Here is a 26,425-nt window from a genome sequence, read left to right as displayed (position 1 = left end):
AATTAGGAAGTGGGTGGTGGGGTCGGTGTGGGAGCGAGTCGAGGTGGCATCACGGAAGGGCACTAGTTTGGGGGCGTTGGAAATGGCGCCTCTGCCGTTCCCACCGGCACGTTACTCCACCAGCCCCGTGGTGTTCGCGGCCCTGAGAGAATGGGGGCAGTGGAAGAGACATGTGGGAGCAGAGGGAGCAGCGGTCTGGTCGGTCTCCAATTTGCAATAATCACCTGTTTGCTCCGGGGAGATTAGATGGAGGGTTCCGGAGATGGCAGAGAGCAGGGATCAAGAGGATGGGAGATATGTTTCTAGAGGGCAGCTTTCCCAGCCTGAGGGAGTTGGTTGAGAAATTTGAATTGACGGGATGGAATGAATTTAGGTATCTGCAGGCAGGGGATTTCCTACGCAGACAGGTCTCAACCTTTCCGCTCCTTCTGCCGAGGGGGAGACAGGACAGGGTAGTTTCCAGAGTGTGGAATGGGCAGATGCGTTGAGTAGAGTCAATGCGTCCACAACATGTGCCTGGCTCAGCCTGAGACAGTTTAAGGTTATTCACCGGGCTCACATGACAGTGGCCCGGATGAGCAGGTTCCTTGGGGCAGAAGACAGGTGTGCAAGGTGTGTGGGAAGACCAACCATGTTCATAAGTTCTGGGCATGCCCGAAGCCTAGGGGATTCTGGCAGGGGTTTGTAGATGTCATGTCCAAGGTGTTGAAAACAAGTTTGGCGCCGAGTCCAGAGGTGGCTCTTTTTGGGGTGGCGGAAGATCCGGGATTCCAGGAGGAGAAAGAGGCAGACATTCCGCCCTTTGCCTCTCTGGTAGCCCGGAGATGGATATTATTTGCTTGGAGGGAGGCAAAGCCCCCGAAGTCGGAGGCCTGGCTAACTGTCTGGAGAAAATCAAGTTCGCCTTGAGAGGGTCAATGTTAGGGTTCGCCCAGAGGTGGCAGCCGTTCGTCGATTTCTTTAGGGAAAATTAACCATCAGCAGAAGGGGGGGTGGCTGTGCGGTTAGTTTAGTTTAGAGCAGGGGGTTAGAAAAGGTGGGACCTGTGAGAGAGGAAGACGGCTTTGGCACTTTGTTTCTAATTATATGTACACTGTGTTATGGGCGAAGCGTTTTCAGAACCCCAAAATGTATCATGGAGTTCAACCAACCTCTCCCTTTAATGTATTTGTTGCTTTTCCAAGCACATGGCTTGTTCCCTAGGTGTGGTATTACAATTATGGACACATGGCTTTTTAAACACAAAACACTGTTCATTCCATGAACTCAACTTAACATCTCAAATAAACATTGGATCTCTCAACACCCCTTATTTCAAAGATAACTCAGAAAATATTGCAACAGTAAATAACTCCTTAAAATGTTCCTTCAAACTTCCAAGGGACTTAACACCTTTAAACAGTATCACATCAGGTTAAAGGAGATGTATATTTTCTGCAGAATGGCAGAGATATATTAGCTTGGTTGACTTCAGCTCCAGCACCTTTCTTTCTTCCTGCAGCGCTCTGGACACACACAGACACACACAAACTGTTTTTTCCAACTGCAAAACTAAACTGCAAAATGGCTGACCTGACCTCAGCTCCACCCACTCTCTGACATCACTGTTTTCTTAAAGGTACATTGCTTAAACATCCATGTCTTAAAGTTAGCCTCACATGACACCTCCCCACAAGAAAAAAAAATAAACCATCAACTTCAAGATGGTTTCATTTTTCACTTTTGCACCATCCACTAAGAAATGTACACAGTAAATGCACCTTTTCGTTTTAAAAAACCCCACATGCAAACAGGTATAATAATATAGTCCATTTTTCTTTGTTCTTCTTCCTCCAACCAAAATCCTTCTCGATTGACAGTCTCTTTGAACAAAGTCTCTGCACGATCCATCCATTCCTCTACTCCTCAGCATTTATCTTCAGAATCAGATCATTTAGTTCAATATGACCACAGAGTCCCTTGCAATTCTCCAATAAAGGAGCATTGGTGATCACAGCTTTCAGGCAGTCAAATGCCTGTTGAAAGTCCGCTGTCGATTGAAATGTTTTACGTTTCTTCAGCAATTCCATCAGTGGAGTAATCACGCCACAAAGCTTTTGCACAACTGTTCGATCAAAGCAATTCATGCTAAGAGATCGCATTATTTCCCTTCGTCTTGAGGGTATCGGAAACTCCGCAAGGAAGGTGATTCAGGCTTCTCCAAATTCACTTTCGGCTAGGTTCATCACCAAACCCGCCTCCTGATGTCGATCGAAGAACCCCATACGATGTTTTAAATGTTCTTTCCATGTCTGGAAGTTGGAAATAAAAGCAGATTGTCCCACTTTCTCAATGTAATCCTCCAAACGTGGGATAGGATAAGAGTCCGTTCTTGTAACTGCATTCACCTTTCGATAGTCCACACACAACCGTTGGGTGCCATCTGGTCTAGGTACCATCACTATGGGTGAGCTCCATTGGCTGCAACCCACTTCAATTATGCCATTCTTCAGCATACTCTCAATCACTCTGTTAACCTGTGCCAATTTTAACGGATTAAGTCTATATGGATGTTGTTTGATAGGAACAGCATTTCCCACATCGACATCATGTATAGCCATTTTAGTACTTCCCAATTTATCTCTACAAATGTGCCCATGTGATATCAATAACTCTTTCAGGTCAGTTTGTTTTTCCTCTGGAGGGTAACTTAACAATGCATCCCAATTTTTAAGAACATCCTCATTTTCCAACTTAATTTGAGGTATGTCAAATTCACAGTCATCTGGATTTGGTTCATCACTTTGAGTTAGAATCATTAAAAGCTCCTTTTCCTCTCCTTCCCTTTCAAAGTACCTTTTAAGCATATTCACATGACACACTCGGTGAGTTTTCCTTCTATCTGGTGTTTTTACCACATAATTCACCTCACTTAATTTCCTTTCAATCTGATACGGTCCACAAAACCTAGCTTTTAAAGGCTCCCCTACCACTGGTAACAACACTAAAACTTTACCCCCACTGGCAAAACTGCGAACTTTGGATTTCTTGTCCGCTACCCGTTTCATCACATTTTGTGCAACTTTCAAATGCTGTCTGGCCAATTCATCTGCTCTATTTAATCGTTCCCTAAAATTTGACACGTAATCCAATAGTGTAATTTCCGATTTCTCACCCATCAATTTTTCCTTAATCAATTTAAGTGGTCCTCTTACCTCATGACCAAAAGTTTGTTCAAAACGACTAAATTTGGTTGACTCATTAGGTGCATCCCTAATTGCAAACAAGACAAATGGGATTCCTTCATCCCAATCCTCTGGATAATCTTGACAATATGCCCTCAACATGGTCTTTAATATCTGATGCCACCTTTCTAACGCTCCCTGCGATTCTGGATGGTACGCAGTTGATTTAAATTGTTTTTTTCCTAAGTTATCCATAACTTCTTTGAATAACTTTGAAGTAAAATTTGATCCTTGATCCGATTGAATTTCTATGGGTAGTCCATATAGAACATAGAACAATACAGCGCAGTACAGGCCCTTCGGCCCACGATGTTGCACCAAAACAAAAGCCATCTAACCTACACTATGCCATTATCATCCATATGTTTATCTAATAAACTTTTAAATGCCCTCAATGTTGGAGAGTTCACTACTGTAGCAGGTAGGGCATTCCACAGCCTCACTACTCTTTGCGTAAAGAACCTACCTCTGACCTCTGTCCTATATCTGTTACCCCTCAGTTTAAAGTTATGTCCCCTCGTGCCAGCCATATCCATCCGCGGGAGAAGGCTCTCACTGTCCACCCTATCCAACCCCCTGATCATTTTGTATGCCTCTATTAAGTCTCCTCTTAACCTTCTTCTCTCCAACGAAAACAACCTCAAGTCTATCAGCCTTTCCTCATAAGATTTTCCCTCCATACCAGGCAACATCCTGGTAGATCTCCTCTGCACCCGTTCCAAAGCCTCCACGTCCTTCCTATAATGCGGTGACCAGAACTGTACGCAATACTCCAAATGCGGCCGTACCAGAGTTCTATACAGCTGCAACATGACCTCCCGACTCCGGAACTCAATCCCTCTACCAATAAAGGCCAACACTCCATAGGCCTTCTTCACAACCCTATCAACCTGGGTGGCAACTTTCAGGGATCTATGTACATGGACACCTAGATCCCTCTGCTCATCCACACTTTCATGAACTTTACCATTAGCCAAATATTCCGCATTCCTGTTATTCCTTCCAAAGTGAATCACCTCACACTTCTCTACATTAAACTCCATTTGCCACCTCTCAGCCCAGCTCTGCAGCTTATCTATATCCCTCTGTAACCTGCTACATCCTTCCACACTATCGACAACACCACCGACTTTAGTATCGTCTGCAAATTTACTCACCCACCCTTCTGCGCCTTCCTCTAGGTCATTGATAAAAATGACAAACAGCAACGGCCCCAGAACAGATCCTTGTGGTACTCCACTTGTGACTGTACTCCATTCTGAACATTTCCCATCAACCACCACCCTCTGTCTTCTTTCAGCTAGCCAATTTCTGATCCACATCTCTAAATCACCCTTAATCCCCAGCCTCCGTATTTTTTGCAATAGCCTACCGTGGGGAACCTTATCAAACGGGGACTTATCTATTTTCAGCCTGTCCAGAATTGCCAACACCTCTTCCCTACGTACCTCAATGCCATCTATTCTATTAGCCTGGGGCTCAGCATTCTCCTCCACAACATTATCTTTTTCCTGAGTGAATACTGACGAAAAATATTCATTTAGTATCTCGCCTATCTCTTCAGACTCCACACACAATTTCCCATCCCTGTCCTTGACTGGTCCTACTCTTTCCCTAGTCATTCGCTTATTCCTGACATACCTATAGAAAGCTTTTGGGTTTTCCTTGATCCTTCCTGCCAAATACTTCTCATGTCCCCCCCTTGCTCGTCTTAGCTCTCTCTTTAGATCCTTCCTCGCTACCTTGTAACTATCCATCGCCCCAACCGAAACTTCACACTTCATCTTCACATAGGCCTCCTTCTTCCTCTTAACAAGAGATTCCACTTCCTTGGTAAACCACGGTTCCCTCGCTCGACGCCTTCCTCCCTGTCTGACCGGTACATACTTATCAAGAACACGCAGTAGCTGATCCTTGAACAAGCCCCACTTATCCAGTGTGCCCAACACTTGCAGCCTACTTCTCCACCTTATCCCCCCCAAGTCACGTCTAATGGCATCATAATTGCCCTTCCCCCAGCTATAACTCTTGCCCTGCGGTGTATACTTATCCCTTTCCATAATTAACGTAAACGTCACCGAATTGTGGTCACTGTCCCCAAAGTGCTCTCCTACCTCCAAATCCAACACCTGGCCTGGTTCATTACCCAAAACCAAATCCAACGTGGCCTCGCCTCTTGTTGGCCTGTCAACATATTGTTTCAGGAAACCCTCCTGCACACACTGTACAAAAAACGACCCATCTATTGTACTCGAACTATATCTTTTCCAGTCAATATTTGGAAAGTTAAAGTCTCCCATAATAACTACCCTGTTACTTTCGCTCATATCCAGAATCATCTTCGCCATCCTTTCCTCTACATCCCTAGAACTATTAGGAGGCCTATAAAAAACTCCCAACAGGGTGACCTCTCCTTTCCTGTTTCTAACTTCAGCCCATACTACCTCGGAAGAAGAGTCCCCATCTAGCATCCTCTCCGCCACCGTAATACTGCTCTTGACTAGCAGCGCCACACCTCCCCCTCTTTTGCCTCCTTCTCTGAGCTTACTAAAACACCTAAACCCCGGAACCTGCAACATCCATTCCTGTCCCTGCTCTATCCATGTCTCCGAAATGGCCACAACATCGAAGTCCCAGGTACCAACCCATGCTGCCAGTTCCCCTACCTTGTTTCGTATACTCCTGGCATTGAAGTAGACACACTTCAAACCACCTACCTGAACACTGGCCCCCTCCTGCGACGTCAAATCTGTGCTCCTGACCTCTATACTCTCATTCTCCCTTACCCTAAAACTACAATCCAGGTTCCCATGCCCCTGCTGCATTAGTTTAAACCCCCCCAAAGAGCACTAACAAATCTCCCCCCCAGGATATTTGTGCCCCTCAGGTTCAGATGTAGACCATCCTGTCTGTAGAGTTCCCACCTTCCCCAGAAAGAGCCCCAGTTATCCAGAAATCTGAATCCCTCCCGCCTGCACCATCCCTGTAGCCACGTGTTTAAATGCTCTCTCTCCCTATTCCTCATCTCACTATCACGTGGCACGGGCAACAACCCAGAGATAACAACTCTGTTTGTTCTAGTTCTGAGCTTCCATCCTAGCTCCCTGAAAGCCTGCCTGACATCCTTGTCCCCTTTCCTACCTATGTCGTTAGTGCCAATGTGGACCACGACTTGGGGCTGCTCCCCCTCCCCCGTAAGGACCCGGAAAACACGATCCGAGACATCACGTACCCTTGCACCTGGGAGGCAACATACCAAACGTGAGTCTCTCACGCTCCCACAAAATCTCCTATCTGTGCCCCTGACTATAGAGTCCCCAATTACTAATGCTCTGCTCCTCTCCCCCCTTCCCTTCTGAGCAACAGGGACAGACTCCGTGCCAGAGGCCCGTACCCCATGGCTTACCCCTGGTAAGTCCCCCCCCCCCACAAGTATCCAAAGCGGTATACTTGTTTCTCAGGGGAACGACCGCAGGGGGTCCCTGCACTGACTGCTTTTTCCCAGTCCCTCTTACAGTTACCCACCTATCTCCAATCTTTGGTGTAACTAATTCCCTGAAGCTGCTATCTATGACCCCTTCTGCCTCCCGAATGATCCGAAGTTCTTCCAACTCCAGCTCCAGTTCCCTAACTCGGTCTTGGAGGAGCTGGAGATGGCAGCACTTCCTGCAGGTAAAATCAGCAGGGACACTAACTGCATCCCTCACCTCAAACATCCTGCAGGAGGAACATTGCACTCCCTTCCCTGCCATTCCTCTAACTTTCTACCAAGATCTGGCTAACAACTAAATTAAATTTTTATAAAAAATAATAATAATATAATAAAATATGGTACTTACCTCAGACCAATGGGTTTTATTATTAGGTTAGAGGAGGAGGGCGGGTGGGAGACACTACACGTGTAGTGTCTCGGGTTTCCTCTCCACCAGAATTTATTGGTGAGGGTCTTCCCAGACGTCCGCGGGTCGACTTCCTGTTCCCGCCTAAAAAATTAATTTAAAAAAAAGAAAAATTCTCAGCTCCTGCTGAAATTGACTAACCAGCCAGCTCCACTCCCACCGAAATCGACTGGCCTGCCCCTGCAAAGACAAGTGCTTTTAAAGGTTGACTTACCTCCCAGCAGCCACTTCCGCAATGCTCCCACTGAAACTGACTCACCAGCTGTTCTCCCGCCGAAATCGACTGGCCTGCCCCTGCAAAGACAAGTGCTTTTAAAGGACAGACTTACCTCCCAGCAACCACTTCCGCAATGCTCCCGCTGAAACTGACTCACCAGCTGTTCTCACGCCGAAATCGACTGGCCTGCCCCTGCAAAGACAAGTGCTTTTAAAGGACAGACTTACCTCCCAGCAACCACTTCCGCAATGCTCCCGCTGATACTGACTCACCAGCTGTTCTCACGCCGAAATCGACTGGAATCTAGTAAAGAATTTGAGTAACTCCTCCAAGATCCTTTTAGCTGTAATATTACGTACTGGACTGGCCTCTGGAAACCTACTAGACACATCCATTACAGTCAAAAGGTATTGATTTGCACTTTTTGTTTTAGGAAGCGATCCTACACAATCGATTAGGACCCTTGTAAAAGGTTCCTCAAATGCTGGAAATGCTCAAATGTGTTAAAGGCGCTGGTTTTATCACTGCTTGAGGTTTCCCTATCACTTGACATGTGTGACATGATTGACAAACTTTTACTACATCTTTGTGTAGTCCAGGCCAATAAAAATGTTTCTGGATTTTAGCTTGAGTTTTCCTTATTCCCAAATGACCTCCCACTGGTACCTCATGTGCAACTCACAACACTTCCTTTCTATACCCTGCCAGCAATACCACTTGATGAACTTCTGCCCACTTTTCATCCGCCTGCATATGTACAGGTCTCCATTTTCTCATCAAGACATCATTTTTACGGTAATAACACTCTGGTATACTCTCAGATTCCTCTTCCGTAAATGCTTTCTGATATATCCGTTTTATTTCTACATCTTTCTGTTGTAACTCCGCCAACTTTCCTGAACTAAAATAATCCGCCTCATCCTCCACCTGTTCTTGTTCTTTTTCAACCATCTGATCAAAAATCGTTTCTGATAATTGCCCTTCAACTTCATCTTCACTCTTTGATTTTTCCTCTTGTCTTAACCTGTGACTTTGCGACCTTGTTACTACACAATCCGGAAAAATCCCAGGATATTCGTCCTTCAACACTTCAGTTGAATGATTTTCCACTGGCTTATCAACCACAGTAGGCATCACTCCCACCTGCGATCCAGCTATATCATTACCCAAGATAAACTGTATTCCTGGACAAGATAGTTTATCTCTTACTCCTACTGCCACTTCACCACTCTTCACTGGACTTTCCAACCTTACCTTATATAATGGAACACTACTCTTCTCACCCTGAATTCCACATATCACCACCTTTTCTGGCAACATTCTTCCCAAACTACATAATTCCTCATCTCTTACCATTAAAGATTGACTAGCCCCTGTATCTCTTAAAATTGTGACTTCTTTACCTGCTCCTCCTGATACACATGAGTAAACTTTACCCACACAAGTAAATTCTTTAAAGACATCTGGCACCTTCTTAACAATTACTTCTTGAACAGGCTGTCCAATCGTTTGCACCTCCTTCGCTTCCCTTGGGCTTTCATTTACCACTCTAACAAACCCCACTGTCTTATCCTGTTTTATCACATCAGCCTTCCCAGTGCTTTTCTTCAACCACCAACGCTGTGACTTTACATGGCCTAGTTTATTACAGTGAAAACATTTGAAACTTTTCATTTCTTTTCCACCCTCCTGGATTTCTTTTCTAATCTGAGGTACACTCTCTTTATTGTCTCCCATCAGATCACCTTTACCTTTACCACTTGTGTATTTCTCACGTCCCCAGTTTCTATCCCTCACCGGCTGAAACAAATGTCGGAAACCAATCTTTGATTTATGAACTAATTCATAATCATCTGCCATTTTCGCTGCTCATCTCGCAGTTTTAACCCTCTGTTCTTCCACATGAGTTCTCACTACATCAGGAATTGAATTTTTAAACTCCTCCAAAGTATAATTTCTCTGAGAGCTTCATACGTTTGGTCTATTTTCAAAGCCCTTATCCACCTATCAAAATTACTCTGTTTGAGCCTTTCAAACTCCATGTATGTTTGACCAAATTCTTTCTTTAAATTTCTAAACCTTTGTCTGTAAGCTTCAGGCACTAGCACATATGCACTTAAGATGGATTTCTTCACCTCCTCATACATTCCAGATACCTCCTCCGGTAGTGATGCAAACACTTCACTTCCTCTACTACCAGCTTTGTTTGAATCAGTAATACCCACATGTCCTGTGGCCATTTCATTCGTTTAGCTACCTTCTCAAATGAAATGAAAAAGGATTCCACTTCCTTCTCGCGAAACCTTTGCAATGCTTGGACATATTTAAATAGATTCCCACCAAGCCTTCGACTATGACGCTCTTTCTCACTATCCTCATCACTATCATCCAACTGTACGTTTCCCTTTACGTCTGCCAATTTTAACTGATTGTCATGTTTCATGGCCATTTTCTGAAGTTCAAACTCCCTCTCTTTATCTTTTTCCCTGATCTGTATCTCCCTTTCTTTTTCTTTTTGTTCTGCTAGGGCTATTCTTTATTTTCTCCTTTCTTCTCTCTCCTTTTCTTTTTTCTCTCTCTCTATTTCTCTTTCTTTTTCCTCTCTCTCTCTTTCTTTTCCCTCCCTCTCACTCTCGTATGCCAGCCGCTTTAATTCTTTCTCATGTTCCATTTGTTTAATTTGCGACCGAATTTTTGCCATTTCCAATGAGTCAAACTCTATCTCAGGCAACTTTAAATGCTTAACCACCGCTATAATTACCTCACCTTTTCGCATTTTGTCAGGTAATGTTAACTGCAATGTTCTTGCCAAATCTAACAGTCTGCTTTTCGTTTCTGTCCGTAAAGTACTACGTGTGACATTCCCCTCCCCAAAAAACTTCTGAGCCTCTGAAAGAGCCATTGTTCACAACACTCTCCCCACTTAAACTAAAATACCACACCGGAAAAGCAACAATCCTTCACTGTCTTTAAGTTCACAAAGGCCAATCCAATAGATAGGCTTTTATCCCCCTCGAGCCGCCAATTGTTATGAGCGAGGCGTTTTCAGAACCCCAAAATGTATCATGGAGTTCAACCAACCTCTCCCTTTAATGTATTTGTTGCTTTTCTTAGCACACAACTTGTTCCCTAGGTGTGGTATTACAATTATGGACAAGTGGGGTTTTAAACACAAAACAATGTTTATTCCATGAACTCAATTAACATCTTAAATAAACATTGGCTCTCTTAACACCCCTTACATCAAAGATAACTCAGAAAATATTGCATCAGTAAATAACTCCTTAAAATGTTCCTTCAAACTTCCAAGAGACTTAATACCTTTAAACAGTATCACATCAAGTTAAAGGATATATATATTTTAAGTCTAAATCACCCAAATGATCCAGAGATGGTCTTTTATGGCAGAGATCCAGCTCACTGCAAAACACAGACACACACCAGCTCTTTTCAAAACTGCAAAAAACTGCTAAATAGCTGACCTGACCTCAGCTCCACCCACTCTCTGACATCACTGTTTTCTTAAAGGTACATTGCTTAAACATCCATGTCTTAAAGGTACCCTCACATGACAACTGTTTCTTGTTATTGTTATAAAACCATAAATACCTCAATAAAATCTTTATTTAAAAAAAAGTCAGGGAGACAGAGCTTCAACAGAAATGGAAGGAAATATAAAAAACTGCATGTTGCCCATTTCTGTTTGTGGCAGGACAAGCAGCGAAAACCATCCAGGGATAGGTTAGAGGAAAGCTCCAGCAGTCCTTCTAAGGCTGAAGCTTCAGTGGGAGGGTTCTCTGCCCCATTTACCTCCATTATCCACCATTATCCCTCTGGAATTTGGTGGCATTTGAGAAGAAAATCCAGCCAGTGGCACTAATACTGTTGAAGTATCACCAGGTTCTGGTCCCACTTTTTTGGTTTTAAATTGTTTATAATAATAATCTTTATTAGTGTCACAAGTAGGCTTACATTAACACTGCAATGAAGTTACTGTGAAAATTGTCTAGTCACCACATTCCGGCACCTGTTCAGGTACACCGAGGGAGAATTCAGAATGTCCAATTCACCTCACAAGCATGTCTTTCAAGACTTGTGGGAGGAAACCAGAGCACCCGGAGGAAACGCACGTAGACACGGGGAGAACATGCAGACTCCACACAGTGACCCAAGCCAGGAATCAAACCTGGGTCCCCGGCGTTGTTAAGCAACAGTGCTAACCACTGTGCTGCCGTGCCGCCCACTGATATGTTTTCACGTCACATTTCATTACTGACTCCCCTTGTGCAGCCAGTGTAGGTGTGTGGGCAGACGAGCATCCTGGCCCCCTGCACCTGCCCAGGTCCTTTCCCTCCATGAGTTCTATCACAGGACTAGCATAGTCAAGTTCAGTCGTAGTTGCAATTGGCTTTCATCATGAATACCAAGAAATGCTCAGGACTGCCACATCCTGTTTTCTGCTAAATCCAAATCTTAAAAAGGATAAAGACAAAATATTTGCATATTCGTATCAGTGAAACTCATCTACATTCTCTGGTTTTGCCACATGTCCTAATTACCCACTTTCGAAGATAATAGTGACATGCTCTTGAAGAACCTAGTCCAGTCAAAAAAGGAGCAAAATTCATTCAGAATTATAGTAAATTCACCACAGTCCCAGATGACTATAGGCTGTTGGGCAGCACGGTAGCACACGTGGCTAGCGCTGTGGCTTCACAGCGCCAGGGCCCCAGGTTCGAATCCCCGCTGGGTCACTGTCTGTGCGGAGTCTGCACGTTCTCCCCGTGTCTGCGTGGGTTTCCTCCGGGTGCTCCGGTTTCCTCCTACGGTCCAAAGACATGCAGGTTAGGTAGATTGGCCATGCTAAATTGCCCTTAGTGTCCAAAAAGGTTAGGAGGGGTTATTGGGTTATGGGGATAGGGTGGAAGTGAGGGCTTAAGTGGGTCGGTGCAGACTCGATGGGCCGAATGGCCTCCTACTGCACTGTATGTTCTATGTTCTGTTTTCTCCTTTAACCTGAGGATCACCACCCTCTGGCGAGGGGCAAGGTTGAGAAGGCGGGCCTTCATGAATAACCTCAGCCTGTACAGGTTACTTTTCTTAAAGTTACAAACCTGGTGACTGCAGTGCATTGGGCTCAGCCAAGATCCGGAGGTAGTTTAAAATAACATCAAGGGCTGGATTCTCTGTTTGGGAGAATAAGTGCCCCGCCGGAACTGAATCGCATGCAATTCGCATTCCCATTGGGGGAGTTATTAGAACAATATTCAGGAGGTGCAAATGGGGCAACACTATGCCCACGTGAATTGCGAACAATTCCCACCCCGCTGACACCTGATTCATTTGGATTAAAGAGCCTGACAAGCTGGAGATGCTTACAAGCTCCACACTCACGTTCCAGCCAAGAAGGTAGCTCAGAGACCTGCTTCACGGGACCCTCCCCCCGATTTCATGAGTCCAAAGTTGACCGACTGCTGGATGCCATTGAGGAGAGCAGAGACACCCTCTTCCCCAAGGTGGGCACAGGCAGAAACCCACCCTTCTAAACAGCGCCTTGGAGGAGGTGGCACAGGTAGTTAGTGCTGCCAGGAACACCAGGAGGACAGGGGTGCAATGGCCACAGCCCGTAAATTAATTTTAAAATAGTGAGTCACCCCTATGCCACAGACCACTCTTTCCCAAGATCTCACACGATGGGTGGGATTCTCCATCGCCAGTATCCTCCGCTTCACCGGCAGCGCACTCACGCCCGTGGATTCGGCAACGGTGTGGGAGTACCCCATTAGACGGCTGCTGGGACGGAGGATCCCGCTGCCAGCATTGAGGGGGGGGGGGCACCAGAAAACGGATGTGGCAGGGCAGAGAATCCTGCCTCATGTCTTTTGACTGGCAGGATCACCATCAGATAAGGCTGGCCTTCCAGGGTCATTGCCCCCAAGCCACATTCCGTGCATACCAAAGTTTTGACACTGTTGTCACCTGCACCCTCCACCATCATAAAAACTGTCACCTCAATGGGACATTTTAGTGAGGAAGCTCCTGGGTCACATTCTGGTGCGCAGTACACACATGCCACAGGACATCACGTGGAGTCAGGAAATCCCGAGGGAGCAGGCAGTCAGAGGACTGCCTGATCCCAGGAAACAGCTTTTGTCCAGACAGGTGTCACGGTTCTGAAAGTATGATCCCATCACTGGTAAAGATAAAGACACAGAGCCAGGATCTACAGGAGAGAGTATCAGCAACTTTCCAACACCTGCAGGTACAGATGGAGAAGTTCAACCGCCTTCAGATGCTGGAGATGGTGCCAACAATTCATGGTACCCAGGCCAACACTGAACCGTTCATTCCGCGGTGGAAGGCCTCGGGCAAGAAGTCAGAGCCATGTGTCAGGATATCCAAGGTTTGGGGCACACTGTGCTGTCGCTATCTGAGGCGCAGAACAGAGCAGTCGAGTCACAGGCAAACATGTCCCAGGCACACATTGACATTGCTGTAGTGTACCAGAGCTTGGCCCATTCACAATGGGTCATGTCTGAGGGCATTAAGAGCATTGGCCCGGGTGCTGCCTGACCTTGGCCAGTCACAGAGGAAATGTCACATGCACAAAGAGACATGACCGGGGCAGTGAGTAACACAGAAACATGACCAGGGCAGTGAGAGATATATATCAGTGTGCCAGGGCTGAGGGCAGGCCAGGTGACGGTTGTGCATCCGCCGCTTACTCCAACCTCACCTCTATGCCAGGGTGTAGCCCGGAGGCCAGCGAGCACTCCAAGGGGGGAGGCAGTGCAGGGGCCAGTGCCTCCTGCAGAGGAGGTGCTGGAACACCTCGGTGCTTCGGAATCCCCCTCACCTAACACTGGCGCATCTCCTGAGCAGTGGGCAGAGCAGGGTGGTAAGTTGTCACCTGTGACCCTTCCTATTGAAGTGCATTCACTGTTGAACCAGTGCTTGGAGGGGGAAATGCATTCCATTGATCACATCCTGGATCTGGGAAATGCCAGCGAATCCAGCTGCCTGGGCATCCTCGTGGGCCTGGTCCAGATTGAAGGTGATATAATCTGATGCCCGAGTGCATAGGGCATCCATAACAGTTCAGATGCAACTGTGTGCGGACATTTGTGAGATCCCACACAAGTCCCCACTCAAGCCTTGGAAAGATCCAAATGAATAAAAGGTCAGGGCACCCATCATCTTGACAGCCACCGGAACCGGGTGATCTCCTCCATATCCCCAGGGCAGGCGCCAACGGTATATACATGCCCTGATGCGGATCCTCCTTTGCACCTCCTCCTCGGCCTATTGAACGGCCAGCACTTGAGCCTGGTCGGCTGGCCCCTGCTGTTCTGGGACAGGCTTCTCTTGTGCAGGGTCCTCCCTGAGCTGGCCCTGTTCTTCCAGCTCTGTGCATCCGCAACGTCAGATGGTAGATAGCAAGCATAGCTGGCTGTGCCCCGAAATTCATTCTCTGTGGGGCAGCAGTAAAGAGACAGGGAATGTTAGCAAAATGAATATTCCCTTAACCATCCAAAGCCATCAGGCTATATGTCACCTGACTTATACTGCTGCGCCACCCTCAACACATCCACCCCACCCCACACCTCATCTGGCCCTCTCGATATACTGTCGTCCGCACTGCACCTCTGTCCCCATCAGTGAGTGGCACCTGGTCCATGATGTGGGGAGCCTCTATCCTCAACACTCGTCCCTGTCAATGGTGGCACCGGTGGCTGCCACAACCCATGTCAGTGATAGGCTTTGTTGCCTCTCTCGTTTCCCCCAGTGGGGTCTATTGTGCGTGGCAACTGGTTGTGTGGTGGAGACAGTCACGTCTGCTACCAAACGTCTCTATGCTTAGAGGCTTCTGTGCGGACAGACCCTACAGACGGGAGTGAGCGAGGGAAGTATGCATTTGCTGGGACCTTAGCTGCGGTTTGATGTGGGGCCTGGGTGTGACACACAAGGTGTGACAGGGAGCTGGTCAGGTTTCCTGGCTGGGGGCAAGATGGATGGGAGCAGGGGCCAGGTGAACATGCAGCGCTTGGAGACATCTCGTGATCCTGAGGGGTGGGCTAAGTGGTAGTGCCACTGGTGAGGCGTCTACTCTGAGAGGGCTGTTTACTCGTGAGGGCAGGGTGCCAAAGGCCACAGTCCATGTGCCTTTGCGTGGGGTAAACACTGCTAAACACCTGCTTCTCTGCTTTGAGGCTACACTTCTGATGAGTGCACTGAGTGCCAACATCTGGTGGGCCAGGTTTTGGGCATGGCCATGCCCATCCCAATGTTGATACTGCAGGGGTCCGAGGGTTTCCAGAGGGGCGGTTGGGTGGGTTCCCACAACATCCGAGGCTCTCTGAGCATTTAGAGGATACAGTGAGCAGAGTGAACATCCAGGAGCCTGTAAGTAGCTCCCAAGGTGTACATTTAAATAACATATTGCAGCAATGGCGATCTGAGCCAGGCCCGCCAATCTCGAGGGGAACATCCCAAGTGCACAGACTTGGCTCCAAATCATTCCTTGCTACTCCCTGCGGCCCAGGCAGCATGTCCCATCAAGCCCAACAAGTTTACAGAGTTTTCTTACCTCCTCGCTCCCACTCACACATTAGCAACAGTGTGTACCATCTACAAGGTTTACTGGAGCAAGTCACCACGGTTCCTTCGGCAACACCTTCCAAACCCACAACCTCCACCATCTAGAAAAAGGCAGCTGATGGATGGGCGCACCACCAACTGATTGCAAGTTCTCTGCCAAGCCACACATCATCTTGACTTGGAACTATTTCTCCATTCCTTCACCGACGTTGGGAAAAAATCTTGGAACTTCCTGTCTAACAGAACTGTGGGTGTTCTCACATCACATGAACTATATCACATTACCTCCCTGCTCTCCACCACCTTCTCAACAGCAATTAAGGATGGCTTTAAATGCTAGCCTCATCACCTGAACGAATAAAAATAAATGAAATTAAGCACCAAATCAATTATAATAGTATGTAAACAAAACTTTTAATGTATATTATTTAGAAATTAGCATTTACAATTCATTCTTAGCATGTCACCTTTAATGTTAGGAACTCCATTCCACGTTCTTTTCCCGCTCCTGTCCCCATGCCCAACATCTCCTTTCCTCTCCCTTCAGCCCCTCTCCTCTCCCCTTACCTTATTCCTTTCCTCTCCCTTCAGCCCTTCTCCTCTCCCCTTAACCAGTGTCCTTTCTCCTCTCCTCGTTCCGCTCTACACTCACCTTTGCTCTCCTTGTGCCTATGGTATTATAGGTATTACGGTACCTGACAGGCTAAAGCACTGTTGGTGGAAACTGTATGCTTTCTATTGGTAGAATATATGATAGCTCCGCCCTGCTAGGCGGGGTATAAGAACCCGTGCCGCCCCAGCAGCCTTCATTCTGTACCTGAGCTGCTGGGGGAAACATCTAGCTTATTAAAGCCTTCAGTTGGACTACAACCTCGCTTTAGTGGTCATTGATCGTGCATCAGTGCCCACCCTCAGCACTCCATAGCTCCTCCTTTCCTCTCCCCCATTCTCTCCACCTATCTGCTATGCCTGATAAACAGTACTTAAAAGGGTTATACTCAACTCAATAGCCATCCAAATCTTTTTCAGACTAACAGATTTTTTAAAATAGTAGCCCATTTATAGGGTGGGATTTTCCTCCCCCTTCGCGGTGCATCCTGCAGCGGCAGAGGGCAGCTTGCCTTCGGCGGGTGGCAAGATCTTCCGGTCCTGCAATTGTCAAAGGGGTTTCCAGCTGAACGCACCCTTCACCGCTGTGAAACCAGCGGCTGGGGTGCACCGTCGGCAGGACCGCAAGATCCCTTCAGCCTGATTGGCCAGAAAATCCCGCCCATAATTCCTATTAAAACTTGCATTAATGCAGTACTCTTTACATACAGAAAGATGTTTCTATAAACATAATAAACATGTATACCATGGTACATTTTATATTGCACACGGTAGATATTGTATTTTTGTTTTACATTTTTTGCTTTAAATGGTGCCAGTATCATTATTTGATTGTTTCATATGATGTGATTTATGGTCTGCAACTTGGAAAGGAAGATAAACTGAGAACCGGACACACTTCATTCGGGGCTTTTTGGTTTGTGCCTAAGGGTGTAACACATTGCCAGAAACAAAGCCCAGTCCAATTGGCAAGCCTGGCTGTTGACAAAACTGGAGGCTGACAGACTGATTCCCTGCAATTATCAGCCTGAAGAGGCCTTGAGCTGCTTTTCAGAAAAAGATAATTCTCCTCTGGCATATGCCAGTTGCAAACTGTCGTGCATGAGTCATATGAAGGTATAAATCTTTTTACATTAAAAGGCCACACCAAAAGCATTTTCTTTTAATCTAAGCAGCAATAAACAAACTTTAAAATAGAACTCAAATTCTACACTGAGCTGGTTATTCATCTGTTGCCAATTTTTCAAAGGGATGTCACGACTACTTCAGACTATACCATTTGAAAATGTTTCAAGCAAAACAAGGTTCAATGAAAGCGAAGGACAGCGAGTGATGAGAATGCCAAACTGCATCTTTGAATGAAAATGTTGCTATAGCTACAGAAAAGATTATTCCGAGAAATTGATACAAAGATTGTTGACTTCTGGTTTCCATAGGTATTCCAAAACAAAACATGTCGAACAGTGAGATAGTGGTTATCAACATGAGCTCAAGCTTTGTACATTTCTTTTAAAACGCAGTGGTGTATGAAGATTATTTCCAAAGCTTTGGCGGTTCATTGACCCAGACAACAGTCTAATCGTAATAACCAATCTTCATAGAAGTACTATCTTGCAACTTAAATTACTATGTTTTAAGATAAATATACTGCGCACAGTCTATGTCAGAAACCATTGATCCAAGTGGTACAGGGATGAATATGATGGTTATTTATAGTACATGAAATCAAAGGCTTGGATATTCATTCCCTTCTGAGATTATTTCCATGAATCAAAGTATTGTCAACATCTGCCAAACCTAGATATCACGCATTCAGTCTCATCCGGCATAGCCATAGGATCGTAGCTGTGATCACTGGCAATGTGGTTGAGGAGTTACCCCTGTACAATGACTGCCTGGCAGTTCTGGTCACTTTGCATTTATAAATCTGTAAATGCTCTTCAGGGAACAAGATCTCCATCTCTTTCTCCCGCCTATATCTGAAGCCCCTACCCCTGACAATGTGACCGATGACCATTCAGTGCTGGTGAACCTTCTATTGGTCCTCCAGCCTCAGGAGCCTGCCTACTGCCCTTGATTGGACAGAGCTCCCCAAAGGCAGCCACTCAAATCTCCAGAATTGCTGCCAGGGCCCCAACGTCAATATCACCAGGTCGCCAAGCTGGAATTCATCCCAACATTGGAATTGGGACCCCGGAATGAAAATCCAGCCCCAACACTCCCCTTGTGGCAAAAAACTTAAAATGAACAGTTGGTAACAGGTAGTGTGGCTGTGCTTAAATCTAAAGTTCACTTCACTATTACCAATGATCCAAGTCACTTAAATTTCCTGGTTATGGTACGATAATGTGAAGTCTCCTGTTTACGATAGCAACAAGTACTTATAGCCAATTACCCCCGTCAGAAAGTATCTGCAGGTGACAGTCAAAAAGGGAGGAAAAACATTTGTCTTTATTATATAATCAAGAGACGTGCAGCCTTCCCAAAGCTTATAATGTTACAATTTTGGGGGCCTGCTGGAGCACTGTTCACATTCTGTAATTAAAAAGAACTGCGGTACTGTTAATTAAAAATCACCAGATAGCAGAAGACCAGTGAGAGTGCTCAGTACATGTAACTGTGTATTAGGGGCCAAACATCTGCTCTTTAGGCAACCTGGTTGGTGGCTGTTGGGGCCACTGAAAATTTCTGAGCTCCAGACAAATTTCTAAATGGGATCCATAGCCGACGGTGTCTCGGTCCCCCTCCCCCACTCACAGCTCGCTCCAACCTATCCTCCTGGGACTTGGCTGAGGGCCACTCCTGAAGTGGCTGGTGGCCCTGAACTTAAGTCCTTGTTTGCGCGAGTTGCCTCTGGGGGCAGCTTGTGCTGAATCTCACTGGTATCAGCAAGTGGCTCAGTTGGTACCGCTCCAGCTTCTGAGTCTCTGGGTTCCAGTCCCACTCCACTGCTCAAGGTCAAAAATGAAGGCCAACACTCTCGTGCCGTGCTGCATTGTTGGAAGTGCTGTCTGTGGATGAGATGGGCAGATATAAAAGATTGTGTGGCACTATATCAAAAGAGGAGGGAAAGTATCCCCATTGTCCTAGCAAAAATGTATTCCTGAATCAACATCACTAAAACAGATTAGCTGGTCATTACCACAATGCTGATCATGGAAGTTTGCTATATGCAAATTGGCTACAATATTTCGTACATTACAACATTCCAAAGTTCTGGGGTTGCATCATTCTGAGATCTATTGATATGGTTCTGTGTAGTGTATTATTTGTTTTGCATTATTAGTGCTAGATAACTTGTAGAGATTGAAAAAAACTGGTTCAACTGGAACAGCTATCTGTATGCTCATTTTCTTGTGTTATAAAATAGTAATTGATTTATTTCTGGCCTCATTTCATCAAGTCTATGTTTGTCCTACTTGGAAAGGTTAAAGAAGACCACGTGGAAAAAACCTTAATATCTGTTTCAAATCACAGATATTATTGCTATACATGTCAGGCTCTTATACAAGTAGATAGAGGGCAGTTTTAGTCAACTGCAAAATTAAGATAGTGCTACTTAACCCGAGAACGTATCTAAACCAGATTGAATTTGTAAGTTACTTTGTAATTAACTAGTTTTTTTAATAACAGCTCCACATTGTTTGGAAACCTTGGCTCAGAAAATCCACAGAAGCAACATCCCAGCATCACTGCTCTCCTACCACTCGGGAAATCAGTATTTCAAACATTCCACAAGAACTGATCTTCCAAGCGTTATGGGTGCAATTATGTCACCCTTGGTATAATTGCAATTTTATATCTATTCTAGCTATTCTCTCAAGTAACAGCACCAACAGTCAACCTTGTGAATGGGTCTGGTATTGCTAACAATCAGGGTTTACCAGACTGTACATTTTTGCCTATAGAATAGCAGAAGGTGTAACAATGATACCCTGGTTATAGGAACTGGATATCATGATCCTCCTAGCTAGCCTCATGTGCTCTTTTCCAATTTTCTGAAAGGCAGGCTGATCAACCCTTAAATGTGACAATGTCAGTTACACATTTTCAAGCTGATTCATTTCACCGTCAAAAATGAACATATAAAGTAAGCATTACAGCAAATCTCACCTCTCAACCTAACCTCAGTTCCACCTTGTGTCAAAAAAAGAGTCCCACAGTGTCCATGTCAGTGGACTAAGTCCCTGACACAGAACAAAGCTTACTCTGAACATAGTCAGCTCACATTTTAAAGTGGACCAGCATAGGCTCTCGCATGCTGCTGCCAACAAATCTTATACAATGACACCAAACATGTGCCCTTTACCCTGTAGAAGGACAGGAAGTTTGATATTTGACCACTAGACGTCTTATTGGCCAATGGAGCTGCTAATCAGGTTGGCTATCAGCCCCATGGGTGGATCCTCCGAGTAAAGATATTTCAAAGTGTATAGGGCTATTCAAACGTTGTAGGTTTGGGTGGCCTTCCATTGTCTGATGTGAAGAAGCGCAGCGTTCTGCAGAATGGCCCATTTAGCTCAGCTTGAACACACAACTCTCCTTCTGTCTGCGAGGTAGATGTTAACCCTAATTTTCATTTAAAAGAAACAGGAATAAAGGTTATATCCAGATTCTTCTGCAGCCAAATGGCTGATCATCATCAAATGTGACATCTCCCACTGGCCCCTTTACAAAATGAACTGTGGAAGATGTTCCCTTTTGGGACCAGGTGACACAATTCTTGCACCCGTCCACAAAGACCTTCAACTGGGCCTACCAGCCACAGTCATCAGGAAAGGGTCAGGAAAAATAATTTCAGCTTAGGAGAAATTAGTTAAACCTACTCTGACACGGGTGATCTTGCTTTGGTCTGACAAAGGTTCTCTTTGAATGATTTGAGCACTGTCATCCCTGCGTTTGTGAGGCTGGATATCAACCTATTACAATCCACCAACTTGCTGAAAAATAGTGTCACGTCATCCTACTCCAAAATACATGCCACACATTTGTTCCAATTAAAATCCATATCCCATCCTGGTTAATTGCTTTCAATCATCTTTCCGGTGACTCAGAACACAGTACAAATCATGCAGAACCGTATTTCCTGCCGAATGAATAGGAAGAATTGGACCACATGCTGACTGAGCACAAACAAAAGCTGACAACAGGAGCTTGTGGCTCCAACTAACCACAGCTCTTGCTAAGGGGAGAAGGAAAACGAAGGGCAAAGGAACGTAAAAAGTCAATAAACTGAATTATTCATGATCAATGGACCATGGGGATGCCTCATGCTAAGTGAGTCCTTTATTACTGATAAATAATAACTGCATTTAACCAAAGAATATTTCTTACTTTGGTTGTGAAAGATGCATTCTTGGCGTAATGATTTATCATTTGGTCACTGTGTAAATAATGGCAGTCAATTGCATTCCTTCGTACTGTCCAGATGAAGTAGGGAATTTCTTTTGATAGCATGTTTGACTGAAATAAGATAGTAAATCCAATCACAAAAGTATTAGTGCACTAGTTAGCTAAGAACAAATGGAAATATGGATTGATAAAAGGCCTACATTTCCACAGACTATAATACAGTCCACTTCACCTGAACTCAAACTCCATTATTTAATGCAGCATTTGTCATTAAGTTCAAATGGTAACTTACTAAAGTAGACGACTGAGGCTTGACATTCAGCCCCCACTGGAAGTGATTAACGGGCACAATTTGGCAGGTACAAAGTTTGTGCACCAGATGTTGATACATTGGGTCTCGACCCTTTTTTTTGCCAATTGCTGGATTCTACCAGCAGACACCACCACCTGTTTCATAGAATTTACAGTGCAGAAGGAGGCCATTCGGCCCATCGAGTCTGCACTGGCTCTTGGAAAGAGCACCCTACCCAAGGTCAACACCGCCACCCTATCCCCATAACCCAGTAACCCCACCCAACACTAAGGGCAATTTTGGACACTAAGGGCAATTTATCATGGCCAATCCACCTAACCTGCACATCTTTGGACTGTGGAAGGAAACCGGAGCACCCGGAGGAAACCTATGCACACACGGGGAGGATGTGCAGACTCCGCAAAGACAGTGACCCAAGCCGGAATCGAACCTGGGACCCTGGAGCTGTGAAGCAATTGTGCTAACCACAAGGCTACCGTGCTGCCCCAAGCCTTGTGTGCTCCATTCACGTTTTTAGACCAACATGTTTTCCTGGGATGTAACGCCACCAGACAGGTAAGTTCATTAATAGTGTGCAAGGAGGAGCAGGAGCTGGAACTTTTCGTGTCTGCTTCCCTTCCTTGCTAACATAAAAAAAAGAGATGGGACAGTTTGGGGCGGTATCAACACCAAAAAGTCCTTGCAATCCTGCCTCAAATATCCCCAATGCAATGCACAACTGAAGGCCTTCAAGATGTGTCCAAGAGAGCAGCAGATAACTACCATATGATGTACCCCACCTTTGTGACTTACAAACACGAGAATCTGGAGGTGCCAATTCTGCAGTGTTTACTTAAGAATTATAAATACGTTTGTGGTTTAGATCTTTGATACAATCTGATAGAATCTAAATGAAAGCATTCAGCCTTTCTTATGTCATTTCACTTCCCGTGACTTAGGAGTCCATTGAACCAGATTGTCCTTTACCTAATGCCTCGACCCTGCCCTATTTCCTCTGGGTTTGGAGTCACAATGTGTGCAGGACAGGCTCATGACATCTGGAGCCCACCTGTACAACTAGTGAGAATTCTAACAGTCCATCCTGCAACAGCCAAAGTGGAGGTCAGGTTAAAGGAGCACAGAAATCTAAAAATTGGAGAGAAATTTTAAATAGACTATAGTAGGCTGAGCCAACGTCTAACAAAGGGGAACATGGCCTAATTGGAGGGAGAGGTGCCCGGTTTAGGCCCTCTCCCTTCAGAACGGTCTTTGGAAATCTTCCACTTCTGCCCCAAGTCGGCAGTGTCTGCGGGCAGCAGAAACAAGTACAGAAGAGAAAGTATAATTTACATGTGGTGGAAAGAAAAATCAAGTCAACACAAGGACACCATCAGTAGTCTCTCCATTTCTTTTACAATTTTTATGCTGCCATTTTTGGACAGGATGGTGGTTGAAAATCCAAGCCATTGTTTTACACCAAAATTATCCTGTTGTTTCACCCATTGGAAATACACCCATTTTACAGGTGGAAAACAGTAGTAATAATGGTTAATTTGTCAGGGCTACCCCCTCTGCCTCAAGATATCAATGATGCATCCAAAGGCACATTAGCCTTGGATAATTTGCAGATATTTAAGGTGGCCACCTAAAACAGACATCCGCCGGGTCGGAGAATGGCCGTTGGCCGCCGTGAATCCCGCCCCCGCCCCCGCCGAAGTCTCCGCTCCCGGAGATTGGGCGGGGGCGGGAATCCAGCCGCGCCGGTTGGCGGGACCCCCCGCTGGATTCTCCGGCCCGGATGGGCCGAAGTCCCGCCCAGGAATTGCCTGTCCCGCCGACGTAAATCAAACCTGGTATTTACCGGCGGGACCAGGCAGCGTGGGCGGGCTCCGGGGTCCTGGGGGGGGCGCGGGGCGATCTGACCCCGGGGGGTGCCCCCACGGTGGCCTGGCACGCGATCGGGGCCCACCGATCCGCGGGCGGGCCTGTGCCGTGGGGGCACTCTTTCCCTTCCGCCTCCGCTACGGCCTCCACCATGGCGGAGGCGGAAGAGACTCTCCCCACTGCGCATGCGCGGGAAACTTTCGGCGGCCGCTGACGCTCCCGCGCATGCGCGGGGAAACTGACAGCGGCCGCTGACGCTCCCGCGCATGCGCCGCATTTCCGCGCCAGCTGGCGGGGCAACAAACGCCATTTCCGCCAGCTGGCGGGGCGGAAATCCCTCAGGCGTCGGCCTAGCCCCTCAATGTTGGGGCTAGGCCGCCAAAGATGCGGAGACTTCCGCACCTTTTTGCCGGCGCGATGCCCGTCTGATTTGCGCCGGCTTTGGCGCCAGTCGGCGGGCATCCCGCCGTTGGGGGAGAATTTCGCCCCATGCTCTTCAACATGCTAATAAGAGGCCTAATACATGTATTTGGACCCCTCTGGGAAATTGGGCTGTTCAACAAGGAACAGTCTTGTGTGTTCCATTCAGGTTATCAGACCAACATGTTTTCCTGGGATGTAACGCCACCAGACAGGTAAGTTCATTAATAGTGTGCAAGGAGGAGCAGGAGCTGGAACTTTTCAAGTTGTATGATTGCATAAAGTGCAATTTACTCATTTGAGGGGGAACTTCATAAATCAGTACAAGTACTTTCTAATGCTAACAAGATTTAACTCGCTTTTCCACGATGCAGGGTTTTGTTAAATTAGCATTGGGCTCATTGGTGTGATTTTTGCTCTCAGCAGGTCTGTCAAGTAAAAGCAATAGACTTTCTTCACAGTTAAAATAGGAGTTCCTGGAATATGAGTCAACGAAAGGTAATTTTGTATATCACAGGAGAGCTATTTCAATAAATACCTTGTCACCCCCATGGGAGCAAACCACCTTTCCAGCCCATCTAAATTTGAAAGAAATTCACTTAATAGCTTCATCCAGATCAGTGTTTTCAAATTTTCTTTCCCCGGACCAACTTTTACCAACCAGCCAACCCTCAGGACTCACTTTTACCAAATGGCCGACCTTCACGACCAACATCGGCCGACCTTCACAAGCGACGCTGGTTGACCTTCACGACACACCATTACTGCTTAACTTTAATGTGACAGTTGAGCCTGCTTGATCCTCACGATCTCACCTGCTTTGTCATTCAATGTTACATTTCTGCTAAGGACTTCAACTGATGATTTAACTTCTTACTGCATCCTTTGAAAAAAATCAAGGATTTTGTCCATGGCCGGCATTCTTAAAAGCCAGTCACAGCCGTTGGGCACTTTTTCCCATGATCAGGAAAGCCACAACCGACCACTCTACGGCCCTCCCGACAACCGCCCGGGACCCACCCGGGGGCCACGAGCCTGGGTTTGAAAAACCCAATAGATAACAGAGTAAAATATTGTTAAACATTTGATATTTTTACCATACCACTAAATGATGAATGTTGTTTGCACTATTGAAGTTAAAATGGGATTCCTCCTCTTCCTGAAGCTTTAAAGGTTCATCACCTAATGTAAAAATATAAATTAAATTTCAGTGGAATTGTTGGCATGAAGGCAGCTCAGATAAGCCACAAAATAATATGCAATTCTTTAAAATTGCTTTAATTGCAAATGTCTTTCTATTAGAATGGTTACTTTTCCTCCATTCCTAACTTTGTACTTGTATTAGCTACTGAGCTGGCAGGTATCGAATTCTGAAAGCGTAATGGATGGGGTTTTCATCGAAAGCATCAGGAGATTATTCAGAATGCATCAAGTTTCTTTGTCTTACTCCAAGGCGAGAAAATTTACTTTTTTCTTCACCATTAATAATTATTACTTTGAGCTCAGCTTTATATAGGCACAACAGTATTTAGGTAGTGAACATATTCAATTATGTTGCAAGCCTGTTCTTGTTTCTAGTAGAAGTGTTGCCATTCCAGTAATAATCCTTCTCCCTCCCTGTATGATACTATCTATAATAGGGAATACAGGTAACTGAACAAGGTTTGCAGATTTACATGTTTCTCATCAGAAATTGATTTAACGGCATAGGGGAATAATATCATCCTGGTGTCGTTCATTTTTCAGGAATGGTATATTCATAAACAAAACCTCCCACACCATAAACAACATTCTTACTGTCAGCAATGCTTGCTTTGTAGCAAATGGATTATACATCAAACCACTCCAATATATCAAACGGATTTTGAAAAACCTTCAATTGTTTTTTTTGGGGGGGGGGCAGAACCATTGTAACCTCTGGGTGGTCGGG

The 26,425-nt window shown here is 45.7% G+C and overlaps 1 protein-coding gene across 1 annotated transcript in view; it reads right to left on the bottom strand.

The window, feature by feature from the left end:
* LOC140387801 (protein monoglycylase TTLL8-like) overlaps positions 1-26,425 on the bottom strand; it is a 134,491-nt gene that overhangs the window by 77,028 nt on the left and 31,038 nt on the right. Inside the window, exons 8-9 of the mRNA XM_072470928.1 lie at positions 25,598-25,677; positions 21,882-22,010 (exon numbers count right to left, since the gene is read on the bottom strand). Coding sequence (XP_072327029.1) covers positions 21,882-22,010; positions 25,598-25,677 — 209 coding nt within the window. The remainder of the gene's footprint in view (positions 1-21,881; positions 22,011-25,597; positions 25,678-26,425) is intronic.

This window comes from Scyliorhinus torazame, chromosome 13 (genome assembly GCF_047496885.1).
Source record: "Scyliorhinus torazame isolate Kashiwa2021f chromosome 13, sScyTor2.1, whole genome shotgun sequence".
Classification (NCBI taxonomy): Eukaryota; Metazoa; Chordata; class Chondrichthyes; order Carcharhiniformes; family Scyliorhinidae; genus Scyliorhinus; species Scyliorhinus torazame.
Note: the sequence above shows the minus strand (reverse complement) of the source record. Positions and strands in the feature narration are given on the sequence as shown.